General features: G+C 40.0%; 1 protein-coding gene across 3 annotated transcripts in view; it reads left to right on the top strand.

Annotated features, from left to right (window-relative positions):
* samd12 (sterile alpha motif domain containing 12) overlaps positions 1 to 26207 on the top strand; it is a 31505-nt gene extending 5298 nt beyond the window's left edge. For all 3 annotated transcript variants that reach the window (XM_037264321.1, XM_037264322.1, XM_037264320.1), the window contains 4 exons: positions 13 to 221; positions 3460 to 3589; positions 6642 to 6782; positions 24154 to 26207. In XM_037264321.1, the coding sequence (XP_037120216.1) occupies positions 13 to 221; positions 3460 to 3589; positions 6642 to 6782; positions 24154 to 24185 (512 nt within the window). In that variant the 3' untranslated portion in view covers positions 24186 to 26207. The remainder of the gene's footprint in view (positions 1 to 12; positions 222 to 3459; positions 3590 to 6641; positions 6783 to 24153) is intronic.
* The last annotated feature ends 281 nt before the right edge of the window (positions 26208 to 26488 follow it).

Raw genomic sequence — 26488 nt, 5'->3', positions numbered from 1 at the left:
TGACCCGCACAGCTGTTCACTGCAACTTGAGCCAGAATGGCATCGACCACCAGATGTACCCAGAAGACGTTGAATCGCAGCTGGATGAGGAGGAGGAATCGGTCGACGGCCCAACGGTGCTGCTGGATGACGACAGCCCGAGCTACCATGACATAAGCCCTTCCATCTTTCAGCGCCGGTTGCCACCACATCGCTCAGTATCCGAGTCTGAGCTCACACGGGTGAGACACCGTCCAAAATCATTCCACCTTTAAGTATTGTCTATAATGGTCTAATTGTCTGTCGTCATGGTAACATAATATACCAAATAGTACTGGTAGCAAAATGAAGCTTCAAATTTGCTTCATGAATCTTTTTTTTTTACTTCTGTAGTTCTCTGTTCAACATGAACATTCAGGTTTCTGTGGTAGGCCTCACCTGGCACAGTTTGCAAATCTTCATCCATCTCGAATAAGACCTCTCATTAAGTTATTTATCATTGTGTGTTATTCTTACACATATCAACACCAGTCTTTTCATATAATTGAATAATTAACTGGAGGGATTTTCATCTCCATCCAGCTCAGCTTAATTGAGTGAGACAGGAAGGGAAAGAATGAAAGGTGAAAGCAAGCTTGGCAAGGATGTTAATTAGCTGCGAGGGGGAGATCACAACTGATGACGAGATCTCAAATAGGCACTTGCTCAGTCAACACAGTTCATTTCCGTGCAATCCCTACCTGCACTGCCCCGTGTATGACACAAGAGGGCACTCTAAAACTGTATACGATTTGAATATTTCAAGAGAGGGAGCGCTTGTCCTCAACCTTGCAATTTAAGGACACTATTAGTAAAATACATATTTGTACACATATTCAGCAAGCAGCTAAAATGATGCCCGATTGCTCAATATAATATATTCTTAATCTATTCTTCTATGGAGTCGTAAAATTAGCCTACTCTGTTGCTTTTATGAAGATAATGGCAAATATAGTAAATTGCTCTGCTTGGACTGACCAGTTCAGTGAATTTTTCATTTAAGTTTTGATTTCTCAGGTCATATTATTGTGTTTCTGGGGATAAGTGAATGTAAATATTATTCAATAAAAACCTTTTTGAAGCCATTACATCAACATTTTAGAAAGAAAAAAAATCACCAGGATTACTTTTTGTGTTCGTCATTTATGAAATGACATTGAAATGTGTTCTGCGTTCATTCCAATTCACTCCGTTGAGTGCCACCATCGGGTTGAAACATTCAGCCACACGGTGCATTTCATTCTGAATTACATGCAGCCACAAAGAGAGGTGATTGCCTCTTGATTAATTTAGCTGACTCCGTCCATATTGGATCTTTAAATGCATATCAGTGTTGGAGCAATTACACGCTTCATTGCGTATGTTATAGTTTGCAGTTAGTTAGTATGTGGCTGTTTATTTGGCCACTGGTTCATGTCAGGGTTGCGTATTCCCCCCCTCCCCAAAGCACCGCAATAGCTTGTCTTTCATTTTTTAGCGTGTCCTTGCAGCGTTGCTAAGGTAACATGAAGAATATCGGTGAGCCGTGCCGGGCTTTTAGTTATCAATTAAAGCCGAGGGCAACACAGCAGGGAATGTTTTTGCTGACAGTCTTTCAAGTTTCTCATCATATTGTTTTTTTTTTTTTTTTCTCTTATATTGCACAACATGTGAGTGCATTGGTCACCAATTTACCACGTTTTATGCACATGCTTGTTTCCAGATGTATTCAGTTCTGGAAAAAAACTTGCTCTTTTCATCCCCTTGATCTGTCACTCAAAGTTCTAATTGGCTGAGAGTTTTTGCAAACAGCTCTTTGTGTCTCTCGTGCTGTTTTCTCCTCATCCTTTGGATCTGCTTGCTGACTGCGCGGCACCAGCTTACCTATTTCCCGCAGCCCCAGGAGCGCTGCTTTGGGCTGAATCGGAGTAGAATGTAAAACAGAGACGGCCATTGACTCACAAATGGGTTCACGGAAAATGAGTCTCCTGTGTCAAATCCGTTTGTGAGGTCCCGGTGTTATTTTTTATTTGATTTTTTTTCCTTTTTATCCTTGTCCGTCAGCTACGCATACACACAGTGCGTCTTTCCACTTGTTTTGTCTTTCAGTCAGTCAAACTTTTTCCCACACAGTCTTTCTGAATTTAGTCTCACTTTCCCTTTTGTTGCCTCGGGCTCCTCGTCTGGGTTAATTAACATTGGGTTGAGCTGTGTTTAAGAGTTAATGTGGTTTTGTCCTCCATTCCCCCCACCCCACTCACCTTAATCCACCCTCACCTCCCTGCAGAATCAGCAGCAACGCAGGTTGCCAAGCAATCGCATTAAGTGCAATGCGGACTGGCCTAACCTGCCTTCTCGCTCGGTTTGGCCATCTGTCACTTTGACTTCCTGCTCGGAAGACAGACTACTGGACCGTAACTCCTCTTATTGGGTCGGATAAACTAAGATGCCAAATGGAATATTAGGAAGAGCATCCAGGGTTCAAGTCGATTTTTAAAAGGCTATGAATCCATCAATCTAGAAGCATGGCCTCAACTGCCCATCATTTCTTATCAGCGACATTACAAATGGACCAATTAATTAATTAACCTTAGCCTAGCTGTCGAAATGTGGGTGTCTGTGAGCATTGCAGGCTATTAATTTGATGAAACCTAGCAGCCCATTCCCCCAATTATAATCATTTGGAAGGGGTGACATCGAGGAGAGGTTTTCCATATTCAGGAAGAGATGAGAGGCAAAATGTGGAATGGCAAGTGAGATAGAGCTGATGGGGACGGAATATGAGAAGCCTGGGAGGAAAACGCATCCAGTACCTGTAGGTCGATGCTCTCGGTGAAGAAGAGAAGGAAAGAATATCATTGCTATGCTGTACCACGGCAAAGCCGGAGGGCAAGCTAAAGTGAAAGGTAGCGCTTGTGAAATTTTAATCACCCACTGCTTGTTTGTGATGGTAGTAGCCGCTCAATTAGAATCAAAAGCCTGGGCAGAAATCTTCAACGTTTGCTGCCTGCTCAATGTTGTACTTTACATTCTGCAGTCTCACCAAGCCGCCACAATGCAGTGTTTGTTTTGTTCGCTCTGCTCTCACATGTCCAAGTCACCGAGGGGGGGGGGGGGTGAAAAAAGCAAACATTTTCAATGTTCTGTCTGCGGAAACAATTGCATAAAATCAAGGCACCAAATCAAAGGTGTTTATTTTTCTTCCCAGTCTTAGCTGAGTGATTAGTGAAGAGCTGCCAATAAATTGCTGCCACAGAGCGAAAAATATTTTGGGAAATTGAAAATACATATTTATAATGATTACATTTGCATTTGGATGATTCCTCGAACTGTTGAGTATTTTTTGAAATATTTTTTTGTATGTACAAATCACATTAGAAGGCTCTAACGTTCCAACTTCCTGTATATCAAATGTATTCTGAAATGACACCAAACACATTTGACATGATTTATTTCTCACAGCCCGGTTATGTGAAACTATCCAAACCAGTGGCCCTGTGGACCCAACAGGACGTTTGCAAATGGCTGAAGAAACACTGTCCCAATCAACATCAGATCTATAGTGACTCCTTCAAACAACACGATATCACAGGTAATGCATGACGATTCTGATTTTTAGAAATAGATATTTACTGTGTGATCACATGACCAAGCCTCAGGTTAAAGAGCTGCTACCCAAACAATGCTTGCACGCAAATATTTCTCAATCTTTGTTTTATTTTTATCCCCGTAAAACCTTGAACCAACCATCTCGCACTTGTCATCCAGCCAAAGCCAGATTTGATTCGTTTTGTCCGTGGCAGCCACCTGCAGCCTCATTTCCACAGTCAAAGCGTCAGCACAGACAACATTTGCCACGTCAATCATTTTCCTAACAAGGATCCTCAAGGTCACCCCGCTGTGAGCAACTCTCGGGTCCTCATGGCAACAGACGAACGTTAATTGCCATGCACTCCACCTCTCGGAGCGCGACTGATCATGCTAATATGTTTGTTTGTTGCCGTCAAGGGCCCCTTCGATTCAGCGATGGTCTAAGAGTGGAAAATCGCTCTGAGGTCACCAAGAGTGGTAGAATGATGATGTGTCTCGTTTTTGCCCTTAATGCATTTTCACCATTATATGTTTTGAAACTTCCAATTGGGACATTTTATTTACTTTTTTTTAATGTTATAAAATAGGTGGCCAGTATAGCTAGCTAACAAACAAATATGCAATATGATAAAAATAATAAATCGTGTAGGGCCAGGCATGTTTTTCCCCGGACCAAAGTCACATTGTGTCTAATTTTCGACTAATTTCTCAAGAGAATTGGGCAAATGGAGCTCAGCTTCATAACATTATATTAACATTGGTTTGTTGTTCAGGTATAATCATGTTACAGGAACAAAACAAATACACATACACATGAAGGATATTCCTAATTGCAATTTGGAGATAATGTTAGGCTCTAAAATCTTCAAGTAATTCAGTTTGTTTCCACTACAAGGACTAATTAACACAATTAAAAAAAAAAAACAGGCCATAATTCAATCTTTCACATAATATGTATTTTTGTGCAGGTCTACATGCTATTATCGTGTACAGTGGGGAAATAAATGGAAGAAAATAGATTTAATTATATCGATACAACAACAGAGAGCGTAGGTATACAAACATAGGATGATTGTTGCGATATATGTGCTTGTGTACATGCTGTAATTAAGATTTGTTGGCTGATTCAAATGCTTTTCATAGATGTGCAGGCAAAGCGCCTATTTGTGATTATGCAGTTTTGACTTTAGTATGCAGCCACGCTCCTGTACCCAAAGAATCAATGCGTCCCAGCCTCCCACCAACGCCTCCCTCGATCTTTACCTCCCATCCCTAACAGAGACACCCAGATGTCATTAAAAATGCATTAAAGCATATTAGGGCATAATTACATATTAGTCTCTAATCTGTTGTAATTACAAGAACCGGACTCTTTTTGTAAAGGAATAGCTTGGTGCCATCAATGACTTAAAGGCACATCTTCTGGACTATGCGAAAATCACTGCAAAAGGTGTCACGATGTCTGTAATTAGAAAAAAAATGACAATGGAATTAATTAGATCCATCCATCCATCCATCAATAAGAATCTACATAGCCTTTTGCACAATTTGGTCACTGCAGCATGTGTGTGTGTGTGTAAGACCTCAATTTGCATTTTATTCTGAATCCCACAAAATTCATTGTATGTGTGTTTGTATGAATGTTCATGCACTTTACACTCCCATTCATCAAAGTAGCTTTTGCTGGGGCAGGGCTCAAGATTAATCTGCCTTCTTGCAACACTGCTGCCTACACACCACTCATTAATCTGGCACTTGTGTGAACATGTATCATTTTCTTTTTTCCTAGCGTACATTTTTAGCTTTAGGGGGTTGTGAATTTTACAATATAATGTAAATAATCAAATGTGCGGCTGTTTTTATCCCCCACAAAAGCACGACTATCTTTAAAAATGTGAAGAACTGTTTACCTCATTCCAGAGGTGACTGATAAGTATGATCGTGAAAAAGTCATCTGAATACAAAAATGATAATGGAGGAGCAGTATAGAGGAGAAAATTGGGGTGATAAAGCCATCTTATTTCCATTCACTTATTATGCAAGCGAACCAGCTCAGTGGCCTAGTGGTAGAGTGTCCGCCCTGAGACTGGAAGGTTGTGGGTTCAAAAACCCCGGCCGGGTCATACCAAAGACTATAAAAATGGGACCCATTGCCTCCCTGCTTGGCACTCAGCATTAAGGGTTGGAATTGGGGGGTTAGATCACCAACTGATTCCCGAGCGCGGCACCGCTGCTGCTCACTGCTCCCCTCTCCCCCAGGGGATGGATTAAAATCACACGGGGATGGGTTAAATGCAGAGGACAAATTTCACCACACCCAGGTGTGTGTGTGACGATCATTGGGACTTTAATCTTTAATCTTTAATCTTTAATTTGGTTGTTCGGCACTCACTCGTATATGAAAATGTTTCCGTTGTTTTTGAATTCAACCTGAACCACAATTGGTTAAACAAAAGAGTGGTGGCTTTGTGTTTACATTGTTAAATCGATGATTTCAACAGCAGCTTAATAAGGGATCTTGATGGACCTTGTGTCGCTATTGATTGTATGGTCCCAACACATGATTATAAACACGCCACCGCAACATGATTTAGTAATGAAAAAGTTGCGGCGCTTTAATGGATTTTTGTGGATTCCTCCCAGACACAATGTATATTTTTCCAGGATGACGCTTGATTGTGCTTCCAACACTGCCTTGACTCACTCAGTCCTCTTCCCCTTTCTGCATTATTGTTATTTTCATCACCAGTTGGTGTTCATTAACTTTTCTTGCTCCCTGTTTGGTTGTACTGAATAAAAAGATAAAAAAAAGGCTCCTTGCGGTCGTATTAAATTGGGCAAAAGCAGTTTTTTTTGTAACTGTAACTACACCATGCTCAGCTTCTTTAAATATCATTACATAATCGAGCTCTGCTTCTCATCATGAGCTCCAATTGACTGAGCAAATGAGCCAACATATATGGAATTACATTTCACACTAATCTGCTGCTCTTGAAAATCATGTTTTTTTGAAATGACATTATTGAAACATAACTTTATTCTTTCTTTATTAGGGCGGGCTCTGATGAGATTGACAGATCGAAAGCTGGAGAGAATGGGCATCATCCAGGAAGCAGAAAGGCAAAATATCCTGCAGCAGGTCCTGCAACTCCGCGTCCGGGAGGAAGTTAGGACCCTTCAACTTCTAACACAAGGTCAACTTTTGTTTTTTTTAATTCAAATACTTCAAATATTTTTCAAATGTTTGCAAACACTACACTACACACTCAAGTTTGAATGCAATGTTTTTTATTATGTCCAATTTATGAATTCAAACGTTAACAAAGCCACCGACTTTCCACTTACTTTTAGCAGAAAACCTTTCTTTGATTTCCGTGGCCGCTTCCTTTCTAATTGTGTGAGCTGCCCTCCATTACCTGCTTACTTCACCATCACCTTGAGCACACTGAAAAACAGAACTTAGCCTCCGGGGTTGAAAATAAATTCGAGGAATTTTACTCACTAAAATGTGGAGTGTGTGAAATAACAACATGGACGTTGTGAGTTGTGAATACGAATAGATGGAACAAGGTCAATGACCTTCTAGCCTCAGGTCAAATTACAATATGCACTCTTTGGAGTTGAAGAGCTACTGTGAAGCTTATCCCCAAGTGTAATGGGAGCTCATGAAATCCTTCTGGGTTTTTCAAACACCCCTTGGTCTGTTTTTTTTTTGTTTTTTTTTACTTTACAAGAACTCGGAAGCAGGTTGGAGAGAAAGCAATGTATTTCGATGCCCAGGGCATCCGCACCTTGAGCTGTTGCTCGAGGCAAAAAGACTTGTAACTACTTGGGATTGGAACTACAGAGAAGGGAAATGAGATAAATAGCAATGGAGCGGCTGGTGATGAGGCATCATGTAAAAAATAAAGAGAGGTGAGACGACAGATGGGTGAGAAGATCGAGCGGAGAGGAAAACTGGAAGGTAGGTGGGATGAAAAGTGTGTCTGACAGAACGGTTTGGTGGCGAGAAAAGGAACCCATATTGGATTTTGAAAAAAAAAAAAAAAAAATCCCACGGAAAATAAGAATAATTAATGTTACTGTTGTTTTATAGATAAACGCAAGACCAACAGTGCATCAAAAGTTAGCCATATTGTACAAAACAAACAAGTTTTTATGACTATTGATAGCTCCCTTCATAGTTTCCGCACTTTATTATTTATGATGATCATTAAATGTGAATATCAGTTAAGATAACCCAGCAGCTGCAACTAAAATCAGGTATTTTCGATGACTGCCAACGAGTCCTTCATCTCTGTCGAGGCAATTTGGCCCCACACGTTAAACACTATACTATTTTCCAAAAGGTATCTATGGAAACGTAATTGTGGAAGATTAAGCGGTGTGTAAATATATCCCATGCAAAAAGGTGTGTTAAATGTCAGTGTGAAAATAACAAAAGCGCAAAAAAAGCAGGTCAGAGAAAAATAGCCCAATATTTCTGTAGCAATGATAAGGAGGTGAGACACATCTATTATCGATCATGACATTGCGGCACAAAACACTAATGGAGGAAAAGAAAAAAGAAAAAGAGAGAGAAAATGAGGTGTTGTAATTACTGCAGTGTACCCAGACAGGTCCGGCTAGACGGACACTGATTGACCTTTAAGGGTTACTGGGCCATGCGAGGGGGAATAATTAGATTTCCCCGTGTCCCCCGTGTCAGTGCGATTGGAAGACAACAGAGATCTGCGAGGTTACAATTATCTGAGAAAGGCCAAAGGAACAACAGCAGTTTTTCTTTTCTTTTGCGTAAACGGGAAAAATGAGCACCGGCATGTTAAATTAGGAAAACTAGCATTATTGATATTTGGGTGGGTAGGAATGTTTTCTTCTTTCAACAGTATACACTCAGGAAATGAAAAAAAATAGTGCCAGTATTATAAAAACCTAAAAGTGAAGAAATTGCAATAACAAGGATCGATAGGTAACAGAAAAAGCAATAAACTCGTGTCTCATAAGAAAACATCTGACCGATTCTGTTTTTGCTCTCACATGTCTGATTTTCCTAGATAGACCCACAAGCTATACAACTTTATATTAACCTTGCATCTAGTATTGGAACAAACAATAATATTCCTTCACCTGAGATGAGATGTCATGAGGGAATGGAAGCCGGTTATAGATTTACATCAAACCTTAGACATGTTCGAAAATATGATGAATTATGGTGGCGTTTAAAAAAAAAAATAATAATAAAATGTGCGCAAGGTCCTACAATGGCTACACGGACTCGCTCTTAATTAACATAAATGCAAAAAATTGAAAAATTGGTGTTGCGTTTCTTTCCAAGTGAAAAAAAAAAAAATCCAATTTATAACTTTTTCTGGATTCAATTTCATGCTCGGGACCGTAATGGCGTTTTCAACCCTGGTGCTAATAAATAAGCTATTAACTGGCTTGTGAAATCATGGCTCTCAAAAAAGCTACTTGAATTACACAGCTGACGGCGCCCCACCACCAAAGCGCTTTTCAGAATAGGCCACGCTAATCTGGGCATGTAGACATGGCCAGAGTGTTTATGCTTCATTTGCTCAAACAAAGACTCATTAACGGTGACAAAGACAAATGGGGCAGATTCTTTTAAGTATTAATAAATTTAAAAAAAAATCACATTTGCCTATTTCATGCTCCAAACAAATTTTACCACACACGTAGCAACTCATTCATGACAAGCAGCGGCTATTGTAGCGAGTAAACACGATGGAGTGTCATCGCAAATATTATTATCGAAACCAAACAATGTTAAAAAAAAGAAGTGACTATTCCAATTTGTTATTCTGCGTTCCTTTTATTGATTGACGTCGTGCGTACGCAACAGGAGATCAAGTTTTTTATTCTGGAATAGTGGAGAGAAAAAAAGCTGTCATGTCTTTTTGTACGTGAATCAATGATAGTGTTATTTTTTTGTCATTGCTGACATTTACATTTATTCCGTTTAGAGATGAACGATGAAAACTAAACGAAACTCTAGAGGACAGACTTATAATAAGGACATCATTGAGGCATCTGTTTCAGTCTTTTTTGCAATATGCTTGCCCTAAAGTGGATTATACAGTGAGTAAAAAAATGAAATAAAAAAACTGGAGGCGCTTCAGTGTGACTTCTGTTCTTCCTTTGGACTTTCCCTTGTATCAGACGCCCGGCGAAGCGAGAGCTCTCATTAGCCCAGCTCTCCCTTCAGGACCAGCGCCCGCCTCTATGAAAGCCCTTCAGCCTTACGCTTCCCTTGACTTCATCCGTCCGTCCTCACTGCGCTCTCCAATGTCTCCTCCCTTTTTTTTCTTCCTTGCTTATTCTTGCCGCAAGGGAAGGTCAAATTAATTCTTTTTCATCATTTCCTGTCAATAAGATTGCTTCTGCAGAGACTTCCATTATGGCTCAGCGCTTGAAAGATATGAAAGTGAATACCTTTGACAAAGTGCTTTTTTTTTTTTACCTGTCCCTGAGATATAAATGTGGTCTATATCTTTTCATAAAACCATAAACTGTGCCCCTGCTTAGATGCCATAGTGCACCATAACTTTAAAATAATGAGTCACTTAGGCCTTCAATCCATTTCAGGAGATCCACTCCAATTTCTAACAATGTTTTTTACAGGGAAATGAAAGAAAAATTGGATAACAGCAGTCATTCACATGTCCTTCATTCTGACAAAAGAGCTTTTTATCTTTTTTTGTTAATAACAGGACATGATGGGGATACACAATAATAAACATGAAAGAAAATAAGGATTTAGCTCATTGACTAAACATAAAAAAATAATATATAAAATATATATATGAAAAGAAAAGAAAAAGAATTTAAAAAAAGAAGAAAACAAACCCACACACCACTGTTGTTTCTTTTTTCCTGGAACAAAAGAGCTGTGAGGCAGAAAAATAATACCAAGGTTAGACACACCATGTGTAAAATAATTTTACCTATATCTATCTCTGAATATGACACTGACTCTCTCAAGGATACTAGTGATGAACTTAATTTACAATCGTTCAGAGTGGCTACAGAAGAAATAACGACGCCGCGTTCATTCAGTTATCGCCAAATGGGATTGCATTAAGTGGTCCATCTATAGTTTGCCTGGCACCATGGACTGGTTCCACTCAGTCTGCTGCAGTCTCTAACCACAAGCGGACATCCAGGAGGCCAGACAGCAGGGACTTTCCAAGCACCATCTTACAAAACTGGATCAATAGGCCCTAAGCGCACTTACTGTACAAGGCATCATTCCATAAAGCAGCTTTTGCAATGGTCTTTACATGGAATGGGAAGTAGTCGAGGGAAAATTGGTTGTCATGGCGATGCCCGGGCTTGTGAGGGCTTGATATACCAGTTAGAAAAATAATGTGAGAATATTGGATTGCTTGAATAGCCAGAAGTTGAGTTGGTCCATAATGAGCTTTTGGAAAAAAAACGACTTGAACCCGTCAGTTAAGTCTGTTTTCTTATTAAAAGGGATAAATGGTGCTCACGGGGAGGCAGAATGGTTCAGCGGGCATTTTTTATTTATTTTTTGGTAATCTGTGCTGTTGCTTCTGGTGCAAAATCACATGCCTTTGCTCCAGTGCTGTAATTGGCTTCGTTATTATTCAAGGCCGTACATGAATTAATCGTGCTCAAAGATGGAAACTGCTAATGAGCTATTGACTTTCAGCTTGTTTCATGTTAATTTCACGGAATATTTTCATGGATGTCTTTAGATGTTATAATGTAGTCTAGCTGACAATTACAAAAAATAATTTAAAAAAATATATGTTTGATTATTTTTAGTGTCAATGAATTACAATTATATTTTCTCCTTCAGTAGGGTTGGCTAATTATGAAGGAAAATTGATCACTTTAGTATTATTTGCACAGATCAGTCAAATATTAGGTAAAAAATGTGTTTGCTAAATGGAAGTGCACATGATCTGGAGCATGAATATTGGGCTTCAAAAGAAAATTCATTCTTTTTACAGTCCCCTCAGAGCATTTTGTACCATGCAACACAAAGGGGTGTGAGGACATTGAGTGCTCAGCAAAAAGAAGCCAAGGTTAGGCGGGGGGGTTTTTTTTTTTGGGTTTTTTTTTTGGAAAGGCATCTTGTGCAATGATAGGGTACATAAAAAGGATATGATGTATTTTATGCCTGTTTGGGTTCAGGCTGCTCTATTGATGATTTATGGCAGCGTAGTTAGCAATAGCACAGCAGCGCACCTGATCATCCATTATTATTTTAACATCTTTCACTTTAAGGGCAGACATGATTGATGGGGAACTTTTAATGCCTTTGGCTTGAAACGATGCCTCACAGTGCTTAAGACTGTAAAGCAACTGGGTATATACTTTCGAATATTTTACGGCATTTTTCGACTTACTGAGATGAATATAAGCTGGGTCGTGTTTGTAATAGCTGAAAATATTCTTGTTGTTTGGCTGTGGTATGCAGATTTCGAACGTTATCTTTATTGTTCTGCAAATTATTTTCTCAACTCACATATGCTTTGTGTGTGGGCCAGGAATCCATTTTATGTCAGTTTCATTTTGCGCTGCTGTCTTTCTGTGTCCATATCAGTATGTAGTCCATGTTGTGAGTCTGATGCCGGGCAGCGATCCTTTGCCCCCCCCCACACCAGTGGCTACTCTTCAGGGACACGCCATGTGTCATCCTATCTTTTGATTATCCTCCAGTCCGACCTGAGGATGGCCTGGCCTTGTAACTACGCCGGCAACCACCGATGCACCTAATGAGAGACGCCTCCTCGTATTTGCTACCACAAGGAAAAATCCTTTATATACTCTTGTACTCAGTCGCACTTCTGTAAATCAGAAAAGAGAAAATGATGAAGTTTCAAACTAATGCACCTAAGTGCTAGTGCTTCTTTAGCATGGGGGGGAAGAGTGCCAATGCGAAATGGCAGGATGAATTAATGAAAGTGCGTGGCGCTGTGGCAGTAGAACGTGTGCCATCACTCACGGGGGGAAATTGCTTTACTGCGGTTTCACTTGCCGAATTGCTCTTCATAAATCTGTCATGACATTAACAGTGACGATCAGGGAAGAATGCCAAACTGGTTGTCGGACATCCATGTTAATGAAGAGACGGTGGAGGCCTAATTGAATGACAATAGTTTTATTTATAGAAGGAAAAACTGAAAACTATCATTTGCATGCAATTCACTGGATGAGCAGCATGGCTTTCATTTTTTTTCCCCCACTTTAGTCTCCTGTCATCTTATTTGGCTACAGCTTGTGGTGTGGTTGAGTGATGTCAGTACAAAAGAAAATAGGTACAGAATATTTGATGAAGAAATGATGCAACTGTTGTGCTATGGCAGTCATTTACTACGCTACGTCGCACCCTCAGGTCGTATGACACCAAATCCACCCACCAGCTATTTATAAGCGACATATTAGTCTTCATTACGCAGCCATCATATCATCAGTCAGAAAATATTGGAAGTCTTTCATGTATCTCATTACCCCCTCGGGGCCAGCAAACACATTTGTTAGTGTTTTATTTTATTGGCCAATTATCGCAAGGAGTCGGATGAAGTTCACCTTTTGAGTGCCTTTGACTTTGACAAGCATTGAGCAGATTGCCGTTCAACCTGATCCCGTGGGATCTTTTATCTCTTTATTTATGCTTAGTTGTCACTTTCCCTTTTTTTTTCCTGCTTTGCAATTAAATTATATGGAGCACTGTTATATTGGATGATTTTTGAGACTAACAAGTTGTGCCAATGAAACTCCAAAATAAATGACAGATACAATTTACGATTTGAGTGAAAGCTGTCATTTTGATCATCAATAGTGCTAAAAGCAAAGATAACAAATATCAGAAATTGCATCGGCAAGGCCAACTAGGATTTCATTTGTGGAAACACGTAAATATCCCGTCTGACAGACAGCGGCCTTGCAATTCTCTGTGTTTTATATTAATGCTGTTATTCCGGCTGACTTCAAACAGAGCGGCTGAAGCCCATCTCGACTTCATTTCCTTTCTTGTGTGTCGTCAGCGTCATCCTATGGCGGAGTGTGCGTCATGTCGTTGTAATTAAGCAGTTGGAGCGAGGAGCTGATTATGATTCTCTCAGTCCTAATTTGCTAGGTTATTAAAAGGTGAGATTTAGACAAAGGTTTATTGTTATTCAAAATGAAAATCTGCCGTGTCAGTTTTAATGCTCGCCTAATGACTGGAGTGGGATCGGATATTACCATTGACCGCCTTTGCACTGCCAAGTCCATCTGCTAAAGACTAGCGGCTAATGATGGTCCCTCTTGAGAAGGATGTGTTGAAATTTATGTCCGATAAAGGAAAAGAGACAGAGGAGGAAGGAGAAAGTGATGCAGAGGAGCAGAAGGAAAAATTTGGGAGGAGGAAGAGAAGTGTTGCTAAAATGATTGTTTTGTGCATTTTGGTGCAGTAAATGGAAATATTTGGCCGGCACAATGCTGAGAGGAATCGTTTTTGTTTTTAAATATCCCATCTGATAGGTCCTGTTGTGCGTAACCATGACAATGCAGAAGGAGGATTTGTTTTTTTCTTTTTGCTCATGTAATCATTGGTGGAATGCCAGAAATAAAAACAGTTTGTAATGTTTCCACTTCAAATCTGTCTCCATAGAGATGTCAGCTATTTTCTTGCTTTCCAATAAATCCATCCATTCAAATGACAGATGAGATTTGTCGTCTTGCCACGGCCCAAAAGGTGTGACACTGAGAACAACAGAAAGACTTTGAGAGAGTTTTTTTTACGCTTTTCCAAACTCTTGGGAAATCTAACCCAGCAATATCCAAACAGAGATGCCACCGTTGCCCCGCGCAATTACAATTGGATGCGACAAAGATATTGAGCCGAGTTCTCCTGCTATTTCTAGAGATGCGCTATGCCCAGCCTGAGCCAACATTTGATGAAAAAGTACCAACATTGTATTAACTCTGATTTATTGAAAAGATCCAGGCTGAGAGTCTCAGATCAAGACATATCCGAGGTAATTTAGAGATCAAGACATATCCGAGGTAATTTAGTCAGCCATTTTTTTTTAAAAGGTATATTTCCCTTCATCTGATCTCTTAAAAGGTTGATTCATAGGTGTAAATTACCGAGATGTGTAATATATCAAATGAAGCAGAACAATTTTTTTTTTATTCCAATGCACCCACTTGCCACAACTTTATATGAATTTCTACTAAGCAGAATTTGATCTGACAAATCAAAGTCCTGCAACTAGTATATGCAAATAGGTAGACATCTGTTGCCAACAATGCGCACAATCTGTTCCAGCCAGGGAATCTTTGTAAAAAAAAAAAAATAAATTGGAATCTTTGTAGATCAAGTGCAACATGCTCATCAACATTGTATGAGATGTTAGTTCCTCATCAGAGTAAAACTTCATGAGTTATTTTTGTGACCGCTGCATACTCAATAAATTAATAATAAATAAATGGAATGTCGTATATTGTACATATGGAATGAATTATTTAAAAATACACAAGGGACTGTTTGGCATCTTGTGCCATCATAAATCCATCAAGAAGGTACTACAAGCATCCCGAATTGAATTGAACAGGCCCATGGAGAGGCTTCTACATAGCACGCACTGTGCTTTTTCCTCTGGCCTCTCAGGAACTCAGTCAGCGTGTGTGTAAGTGAAGCTCTTGTTAACCTCCATTACCCTTTGCAACTGTACTTGGAGGCGGGGGGGGATTAACAGAATACAAAGAGCCTCACTCTAAGTCTGCCTTCAACACTACGGCAAGCTCACTTGGAGATGCTGACGATGAAGCTGCTGGGGAAAAAAAAAAAAAACAGGACTGTGGGCAAGACAGGTGTTGCTGCATGCTAAGCATGTGCCCTGCTGTTGCTTGTTAATGGTGGGAAGCGGGAGGAAGGTTAGAAAGGAACTCGTCAGCAGAACTGCCATGTGACCTTGCCATGTCCAAAGAAAATAGATATATATTTTTTTTTTTACCAGTGGAAAAAAAAACATACCGTAATTTTCGGACTATAAGTCGCACCGGAGTATAAGTCGCACCAGCCATAAAATGCCCAAAAAAGTGAAAAAAACCCATATATATGTATATAAATCGCTCCTGAGTATAAGTCGCCCCCCCACCCAAACTATGAAAAAAACCGCGACTTATAGTCCGAAAATTACGGTAATTTGCCCATTCAAACAACAATGCCTTGAGGTACAAGTGCCCCTGCTTACATTTGTTTTTTAATCATTGCCTAATAGATGTTTTTTAATCAGTCGCCAGCTTTATTGGAGGTATCAGCATAATACAGTGTATCAAACTAAATTGCTAAGCTTTCTCCATGCCCTATCATCATTATTCTAGTGTGTCTAATATTATACTCCTTTGTTGTTGGCAATACATGCACATTTTGAAGCGGAAGGTCTATCACAATCATTTATTGGCAGCGGCTCAATTTTATTTCATTATCCATATTGTGTAAGGAATCGCTTTGCTATGCCTCCACAGTTAACAGACTTAAACAGTGATTAGCGCATAGCCTGCAGCCTTAACCCACTTTAAGCCAGCAATCTCATTCATTTCATTTGTCCATACTTGACTTTCCGTTTACCTCTAGCCATCTTATCATCCGATTATTTTGCATTGTCCTGTGGCAATACATCCTCCTGACTTTAATTTCCATCATTATTATTCCATTGAGCCGCCATCTACTTTCAGTCACGGTCCAGATCATGACTCGGTTCCATTTTTTTGTGTGCCTACGTGGAATTGTCATATTCCATTGTGTGCCCAGGACCGAGGGATGGTCTTTTTTTTTTTTTTTCCCAAGCCAGAGGCTGCTGCCCGTCACTCGTGAGGTCGCAGATAACAGTGTCGCAGGAGCCTCTGTACTTTGCAGGCTTGTGTTTCAGTTGAGTTTCAATTAAGGGGAAGTGGCCCCTGGGAGAAGAAGCGCTGGCCATGCACGGAGCTGCAGGCACACTCTATTCCCTGAGACTGATCGAACGGGTCCACAGCATACAACACTACTGATAGTGCTCGGCCTGATGGAAAATTGGAAAACTGGTGAAAACAACGGCCGACATGTCTGCACGTGTGTGCAAAGAAAAAAGTTACCTGCAGCCAATTCCAAATCTGATTTTTTTTTTTTTTTTGGAGTTGGAGGGGATTTTTATGGGGTTTTTTTTATATTGGATGCGCCACGCACACATTGCCGTTGCTAGGCAACTTAGTCAACTCGGTCTGCCAAGTGTGTTATCAGCACGGTATTTTGATTACATTGCTATGGATTTATTAAAAAGTGAACATAAAATCAAGCTCCTGTGGATGAGCCACGCAAATGTCACTGGCTTAGGTCAGATCCACTGAAATGTGACTTTCCAAATAGAATTCACCTGTTATGAAAAACTTTTCATACGGCAAATGTTCAAATTTGAACTTGCGTGGAGTCAGCACTCCGGCGCGTGATGAGCGATGCTAATTTCTCCCGATTCTGCTACGAGCGCAGCTGCTTTTTGATGATGTAAACACCTTAGTTTATCACGACTGCTTTCAAATTGCCTGAAGTGGCTGCTTCTGTAATTAAGAGTTGGCTCAAAGGACTTGTGATTGCGACATAAGACAGAAAATTACCTTTCTGGCAAAAATGTGAAGTGAAGAAGTGTTCAGACGTATTATGTTTAACGTGACACATGAAAAAGTGCCCAGTAAGATGCAACAACAAATCAGCCCAGTCTCCAAATAGTGATTTTGGCTTTTAAGGGTTGCGAGTAAAGCTGCTGGGGAACTGGGTCAACCTCAAAGTTGTGAGCCGTAATTATTCAAATTCAGCAGTACTCAACAGAATTGAAAATGACGTACAACATGCATTGACAACAGTATTCTCGGGAACAAATGGTAGCTCATCCCTTCCGACGACTAACAATGTCTATTCACTATCTTTCCAATTCTTCTTGTCTTGGTTCTGCTTTTGTGTTTGCCTTTTGTTCGACATTGCAGCTCGTGTCTCTTCATCTCCTACACAGCAAGGCCTGCATTCAGCCATCAATCACACGAGTGTAGTAGTAAGTCAAACGGGAAGATAAAGAGGCCAGAGCTGTAATTCTTATTTGTCCGTCAACTGTCTCCCTCTGGCAAACATGAGTCACCACACGCTCGCCGGCGACGGCCATGTTGTGCAGTGTGACAACGATGGCCTTTTGCTTTTTGATTGCCGCTTGTTGGGTTGTCACACTAAGTGGCCGAATTGGTTTGTGTACAACCTGCTTGCTTTGCAACTAGTGATCCATGAAGACAAATTCATTTTCTCCTCCGCCGGTAATGAACAATGAAACGCTTTGGTTTAATGGTGCTGAATTTAGCACACGATTGTTTTTACTCGCGTCTGCAAACAGAAAAGGTCAAGTAGATCTTGTTGGAGTGCCATGCGCTCACTCGACTAGACAAGTGATTTAACTAAAAAGGCGTCGAGGCGCTTTGCTGCATATTTTATTTGTATAAATATAAATATTTTAATATTGAATATATTTAATATAAATGTTATATATTTCATATATAGATATAAATATTTGTCTAACAAAATGTTACAAGCTTTAAAGTGTTCTATATTTCCACTGCTAAGCATCAATCAAATATCGTTTGTAAACAATTCAGGGTTTATTTCAAACGGCAACCATACCGGGAATTTATTCTTTCAGGATGTTTCTTGATTTATGTTGTTCTATCCATTTTCATTGTTACTCAAGCCATCTGGTATCCTCATGCAAGTCCAAGCTGTTTTTCCAAATGTTTGTCCATTGTTGCGTTTTAAAGGCTTTGTATTCCATGACTTTGTTTCGCGCCCGTCCCTTCCTTTCTCTTTACCTTCCATCTGTCCTTATGTTGTTGTCTCCCCAGAGCTTCCACCTTGTATCATCATACCATTCATACTCACAATGAGCTTTTATTCTATGGTCCTAAAACGATTTCAGTCTGATCTGCTGTTCAGGTTTGCGTACTTGTTTACGCAGAACAAAAATACATCCCCAGATGTAAAGCCATCCTGAAATTCCTATGAAAAAGTTTGCGGATATAAATATAGGAGGTAAGTAACTCTGCCATCCAGTAACATAACATAACGTCCGCTTCAGTGCAATTACTCAGTGTCGAGTAGGCGGTGAAAACAGGTGACAGGTTTATTTGTGGGGCATGCTTGCAGGCTCTTGGACAATTATTCATCATTTGTGCAAATGTTCCCAGTCTTCACTTTCACTTGGCTAAGACACTCTTCTTGATTTAGCATTGCGTTGCATTACAAATGCTTTGGCATGATACACTAGTGCTGTTTGCATAAGAAACACGGAATGTTGAACTTGATGTATGGAAACTGCGGCAGGACAAAGGCGAGTTGTTAATTAACTCTGACTTTAAGGCATTTAAAAGCATAACCAACAAGCAACCCGGGGACCACTGCTTTGGCGGAATATTATTTATTGATAGACCTATTTATCTATTTTGGGTATCTCAGATACATTTGACATAATTTGGATGGAAAATAAATGAAGTTTAAATAAAAAAATCAATTTTATTTTTAGAAATGTTACCATTAGTTTCCATTTCTAATTTTGCGGACCACTCGCAATACCGACAGGGACCGCTAAAGGGCCGCGAACCACCGGTTGACAAACCCTGTTCTAGTCATTACATTTGACGTTTTCCAGAAAAGCGATAAAGTGTACGACAATAATCGAGCAAATTGAGATGAACTTAAAATACACTCGGCCATTATAGTTACAGGAACATTTTTGTTACGCAAGACAAGGAAAATATACCGCCTTTCCGTCTATTATACAATCTCAGAAAGGCATGATATTTATTCATATTTATTTAAGCAGTCCCTGACGACGCCGCTTTAAAACAACATTCGTGGTTTTCCGGCAGTGAAGCAGATCAACTAATTGATTCCATTAGCCTCCCCCTGATTTCCCGATGTCTGTTGACCCAGACCTATTATAAAACTACAGGTAGATGCCAGTGAGAATATTTACCACAGCAGCGTGAAGGTACGCTGTGCAGTTTTCTGTTGCAGCCCAGTGGTTGTGTAATCTCAACACAAAAAAAAAAAAAGCTGACTGTGTCCATGCCAGAGGGTATGCAAGAACATGGCGCCCTGTCTCGGCCTTACGCACACGAGTACTGATGCTTAATGAATGTGTATAGTCGAAATCCCCCAAGGTAATACTTCACAGCCAACCCTGGAGTCCCTCCCCAAATCCACACGCAGGGTGCGATTAATATTCATGGCCTGGCTCCTCCACCCCTCCAGTTGCCCTCTTCTGTACTCACTGGGACCTGACCTGACAGTAACACGACGTACATTGAACACACGGTGCAACGCATACTTAACAGTGCCGAGGTGAAAGTGTCGAGCTCAAGGGCGGTGCCTTGTAACAACGGCAGGTTTGATCCTCGTGGGAACGGAGGAGCCTGGTCACGTATGCGGACCCGCAGCTGGTTAATATACGTTTAACGCCACCGAGTTGGCGGGGGCACGCGGTATGTACGGAATACACAATCAATCACGAGTGGTGACTTTCTCGAAAGGTGCATGGGAGGAAGCCAATCAGCACTTTTGAATGGAACAGAAAACTAAAATGATTATAAATATATTAGATAGACATTTGATGCAAAGATATAGATTTATAAATTTGTTTGAAATGCATATATTTTTGCAGGAAATCTCATAATGCCTTAAGAACCAACACCGAAATGTGTCTTCACAAATGTTTGCACAGATGCATTTGCCCACTCATAAAAATACTCAATGTCACACTTTAACAAACACTTTAACAAGTACGACCAGCTTGATACGCACCGGCGGCACTAATTGTCGGCTTTATCTCTTATTTAATTACCAGACAAGCACATTGGATTTAAACTCCCTGAATTCTAAAGACACTCAACGACAAATTAGTGTTTCCAAAAGTTCTTAAGAGAGCAAAAATGACAACTTCCTTTTTATCATCATCATTACAAAGCTGCCAACATAAGATCATTAGATTATATTAAGAGCGTAAAATTATTATTATTATCATTATTATTATTATTAATATTGTGTTTCTGCAAATACGAAACCCAAAGTCAACCTCTATGTGTACAAAATAATTTACAGCGACTTGGCAGAACCAGTTTTGTTTTTTTAAAGGCTAATTTGTTCTGCTTCCAGCTTGAATTTAATCATTATTAATTTGTTCCTATCTTCTGCGCTAATCCTCAAAGCTATTTGAAAGACCCGTGCTCTACCGCAAAGACCACCTTCTCCTGATCATAGATAATTTAGGTATGGCTCATAAATCAATTACTACTGCATGGGCGTCTCTCCGCGTCTTGAATAATTTGAAAGTGTGAAAACGAGGAGGAAAAAATAACACGCAGTGCCGCCTTTTCACCATAGAAAGGCGAGCAGAAATGTGAGCGGAGACAATACAATCCCATTATGGCTGCAGCAATAGGAAATAATAGTAGATGGGCTTTCCGAGGCTTGGCGCCACGTGAGGTCGTCGGGGGCCAGCAGCGAGTGAGACAAAAGACCAACTGAAAAGTAGACTCGGAATTTTCCACTCACTTCCTTGTATGGATCTCTTCCTATCTTCTTCATCCCTGCAGCCCAACAGACTGTCGAGTCATCACATTTGATTCCCCGTATCCTACACAGAGTGATGACCCCCTTTTGACCTCAGCTACTGATTCTCTTCTCCTTCTTCAAATCGGTAGTCGAGCCTTTTTTTTTGTCTCTGAAGGCCTCTCAGAGCTTATGTTGAAGTACGATCAACTCCGACCATGTCCCCGTTCAAAATCGGCTCCTTCAAGTATGCTCAAAAGACACTCGACGGATGTATCGAAAGGGCAAAATGAATATCGCCAGATTGTTTTATTTCCCTTACTTGGCTTAAAAGCTTGTCCTTGAAACACAAGTGTTGCTGTAACACTATTCACCTCGATCTATTAAATACATCTGGTCACCTGACCTTGAGCACAATCCAATCGTCCAATCACACGGCAGCATGGTAGAAATTCATGTTGGGGACTCAAAATAGGTTACGTAAATATTTTTCACAAATTAAAATAAATTCCAATAAATAGGGTTGGACCTCTACTAATGGCGCCCTTTAACCAAAGTAATATATTTGCTGCTGATACGAATGGTTGCTCTTGCAATTAATTGTAAGCACACTTCTAAGGAAGCAAATTTCCGAGTCAGGAGGAGAGAGAATACAAGTATATCACAAATTCGGAACAGATAGTAAAAGAGATTTTGATTTTGTACGTATATGTAGCCGTACACAATAGCGGCTGGCACACTTAAGCTAAATAAATTATCACGGGAGCTATTTTTAAGCGGAAGTGTAAATGCGGTAATCCTGAGAGCTGGAGCTGCAAAGAGCCAACAAGACAGAACAGAAGCCACTTGGGGAATGCAGCGATGTGCCTGGTTAAGTCTCTCGCTCTCTCTCTCTCTCTCTCCATCTCTCTCTCTCCTCATCCCACAATTTCATCTTTTATTTCTTTATTTTTTTTATTTCCATTCCCCCCTTTGCCTTTCATATGTTAAAACCTTCTGTTTTGGGTTTCCGACTATTTTGCTTCTCCCCCAGCCCTCTTTGGGGACTATAGCGACTCTGTTGTGATAGACAATAACAGACCTTTAAAGAAATCCTGCAGGGGAAACATTGTATTGGCACATAACAGGAGGTCATTTTGGTCCGCGCAAACAGAAATAAGAATGATGGGGAAATATTTCTAATGGGTATGTAGAGTTTGACTTTTATTTTTGGAGTCAGAGTTTCAGTTCAATGATGCAAATTTAAATATTCAGAAATATACCATGCTCAATAATGCCATTCTTTTTAATGTTCCAATTTTGGTTCTGTTAAACCCCGAAGGACAGAGAGCTGGATTACATAATAGTGTTGAACAGTTAAGAAATGGGGCTGGGCTAAAAGCAGTAAATATGTTGTGTGCATGTTTGGGGAATCACCTTAAAGTGAAGCATGTCAGGAAAGTATTTGTTAGTCTCATTTATTTAACATATTATGGTTATTGTGTCAAATAATTGGGTTATACAGCAACAGGGATATTTACAAGTTAGTATAATAAAAGCTAAATGATGTGCCCTTTTTTTCCTCTACATTGCTGTATAACATAATGGTTGTGAAAATGTCAGCTTTTATTCATTTTACAACAGCAATAATCTTTCAAATATTGCGTTTATGGTGATGTGTGGAGAATTTGTAGGGAGGAGTTGGGGGTTGTGTGTGTGAATGAAAATGCAAAGAAATTACAAAATTAAGATTCACATCACACGACTTACTGTTTGGAGAAGCGTGTAAATGTGTGGCCTCTTCACTCTATAGCTGACAAAGCAAACCTTCCTCGAAATGAAGCTGTAGACAAAAAAGGCTTGGGGCACTTTTCCAATGCAGGGTAAACCAAGTACTTCTGCTAACATTTAAACCTCTAAAACCATTTCCTCCACTCAGAACTGCAAATGAAACTATAATTTATGCATTGAATCTAATTTTAGCTTGTCAATTTAGACTGCTGTATTATTCATTAAAACATTTATAATAAAATAATTGTATTTCTTTTTAGTTAATAAAAAAATCTAGTTTTTTTATTAAGCAGTGGTGTGGAGTAGCTTCCGGGGAAAATAATATTTTCATAAACAAGCTCCGAGACTGAATCTGCATGTTTTTTGTTTTGATTTTCTTACAGTGTAGTTTGTCCAAGTGTTGTTGCCATATCACAGATGGGATTGTGTGCCATTGCAACAAAAGAGGGTGCTATTATTGAAGTAGACATGTCGACAGCATAAACGGTGGCCTGTCAAATTGTGCGGGAAGGACAAATGCGAGTCCGAGTGCAGTGAAAGAAGACTGAGGAAAAGAAATCCTCCATTCTAATAAATATCCATCCGTCCTTTGGCAGATTTTGATTTTAGCAGTATAATAAATGCAGTCAAATCAGCAAGAATAGGATTTTTTTTCCATTATGCAGCAGATACTTTTGTGTTGTTAAGAGAATGACTAGCACACATCTGTTTGTTGTCATCGCACGCGCTGACTGAGTTTGAAATAATGTCATTTATCTCGGTCCGCTTCATTTCTCCCACTTATTCTCCCGTTTTTACATTTGAAAGACTCGAGTGTGTTTTTACGGACTCTGCTGTGTCTCATTGCGGCGGACGCCTGGAAGCACAAAGATGCTCGCCGCCGCATTGATTTATTTCGTGCTTTTTTTATAATTACGTGCCCGGCCTCTTTCTCTCTTTCATGCCGTTTCTCTTATCTCTCCGCTCTCTCTTTCAGTGTTCTAATTCCATCCTCGTGATCCATTTTTCTGCCTCACTGTGCCCATGCTTGTTATCTCAAGCCCCTTATTTTTTTGCCTGTTTGATCTCAAATTCCAAATTTTCTCTATCGTCTCAGTTTCTCAGTTGCTCTTCCTCCCGTTTTCCTGTGATAGTTGTCACCCCCCCCCCTCCCCCTTTTACTTATTTTTATTTCATTTTTTTTCCTTCTGCAGGATCCCTGGAATGCGCCCCACTTTCACCATAAGCCAACGGTGCACTCAGAGGTACGCAAACGACTTGGCAAGCCTAAAAGCAGACGACCTGTGTGATCATCGGACCTCTTCTTGGACTTTGCACAGCGCTCTGTGTCAATTTATCCATGAGAAGATTAGGAACTCATACATTCTTCCCAGCCACTCCTGAAAATCCTCCCCACAAGTTCCAACCCGATCTTTCCTCGTAAACCAAACAATGGCGGCATTCTGGAGTCTGACCAATAGTTTCCATCACAAATATATCAGTCATTTTCGGCAATACGCTACTTTACGGATTGTGTGTGGCTGTAATTCATCCCAAAAGGCTATTTTACAGTAACACCTTAAAGCCACTACTTGAAAGTGTCACTCAAACTTCACAGTAGCACTTGAAGCTTTATGTTCCCTCATGGGAAGGCTGGTCCTAATCCAACTTAGCGCTTTGGGGATGTGGCAAGGCAATTACTGTTCATAAATCCTCCATTCTTCCTCTAATTATAGCCTAATAAGCGCAACAGGGACTTTACACAAGCTCATCCATGTGCGGACCGATGTCCATCTTGCAGTATTTATAATATAAAAAAAAAAAAAATCAGAACAATGTGCCCAGAAAAGATTTGAACAAATTCATCAAAACAAAAAAATAATCAAAGCACAAAACAAGTCCGTTTGAAAATTGATCACGCTGGACCATGAGAAGGAAAATCCCCGAGGTGTCCCCAAAATCCCCCGCCCCGAGTCGCGAAACAACTTTCAGCGACTAACGCCAAGTTACGACAGAAGCTGAACCGAGGGATGCTCTGACTTGCAATCTTAACGAAGAGCGAGAAAGACAAAAGACATCACCCACTTCCTTTTTCCTCTTGACACATCTCTGTATGGCTCTGCTTTATTTATTGTTTTGTCAGCTTCTCCCAAAAACTATTTTTAGGTGCGCTATATTGAAAATAGCAACGGATGGGAAAAACAAGCTCTGACAGCTGCGTCTGTCATTGAAATGTCTCTGTTGTCATGTTTCTATAGCGAAATTATCGGTAATGTGGACGTGAACGACGGCCGCTCACTGTTAAATTATAGTCTATCTTGTTTACTAACCCGGAAAAGCACACGTCTGTCCGTCTGTGTGTCTTGTGTGTGCGTGACTGTACATTCATTATCCGTAGCAAGCAATGTAACAAGTTCTAAATAGCAATCACAAATATTGATGTTTATATTCTAATCATAATAATAGCAATGACAGCTAACCAAGCCGCCTGTGTCAACATTTCAAAAGTGTCAATGGAATGTTAAAAGTGGAGGGAAATTGCTGGCCGTGAGAGCAATTGAAATATTCCATTTGTGGACAGGTTGGTCTGTGTGCGTGCGGTCATTCATTGTCGGGATATAGCAGCTGCAGACTAACACGGCAAAGACTTGCTAGATGATTGAACAGTATTGATCGGGCCTCCGCTAGGATTACAAAATCCTCAAGGTATGTGTACGTACGTGTTTCTGGATGGATTACAAAGCGTTTGTCACTTTTTAGAATTTCATGCAAATGGGCTGAGTAGGACATCTTTTTTTTTTCTATTTCATGATTTGACAGAGATGTCATTTTTTTTATGAAAAGAAAATTGTATTGGGGATTTTTGACGCCAAATTGAACCTCAATGGTTGTACCTGTTTCAAAAAAACAAAGCTCAACTCAATTCTATGTCGGCAACAAGATCCTATCTTTCACCCGAAAACATGCAAAATGTTTTATCTCAGTTGATCCATGCATGGCATGACGTCGCCGGTCCATCCGCCACGCTCAACCGGTCCAACTGAAATCTTACCACCCTGACAGTGCATGTTGTATGAACTATGTTGAAGATGCCTGAGCATACTATCACTGTCTCTATAATAAAAGAAAACTTATAAGATCAAAATGATCTCTGACAGGAATGTAGATCAATATGATCGCTCAGACAGGTGCATTTGAACAAATCAGTGTTATGAAATGATTGACTGCTCTGTCTTGAATTTAAAATTCCAGATACGGGAAAAAAAAAGATAGCCCAGGAAAGATTGCTTTAGAGTTTTATACAGTTCTGGTCAATTGGAATTATTTTTAAATACATCAACTCTGCACATGCTGTATAATAAAAGGGCCAAAAGAAGGATAAAATTAAATTTAAAAAAAAGTGTATACTATGTGTTTATTTGTATTTTATTTGCTTTTTCATGATTGTACTGTACTTTTAATTGTGTTTGGCTCTGATTGCCCATTGCCATTTTACCGCATAATAACTTTCAGATACTTTTTTTCCTGACTTTAATTGGAAAAAAAAAA

Source organism: Syngnathus acus, chromosome 11 (genome assembly GCF_901709675.1).
Source record: "Syngnathus acus chromosome 11, fSynAcu1.2, whole genome shotgun sequence".
NCBI lineage: Eukaryota > Metazoa > Chordata > Actinopteri > Syngnathiformes > Syngnathidae > Syngnathus > Syngnathus acus.
Note: the sequence above shows the minus strand (reverse complement) of the source record. Positions and strands in the feature narration are given on the sequence as shown.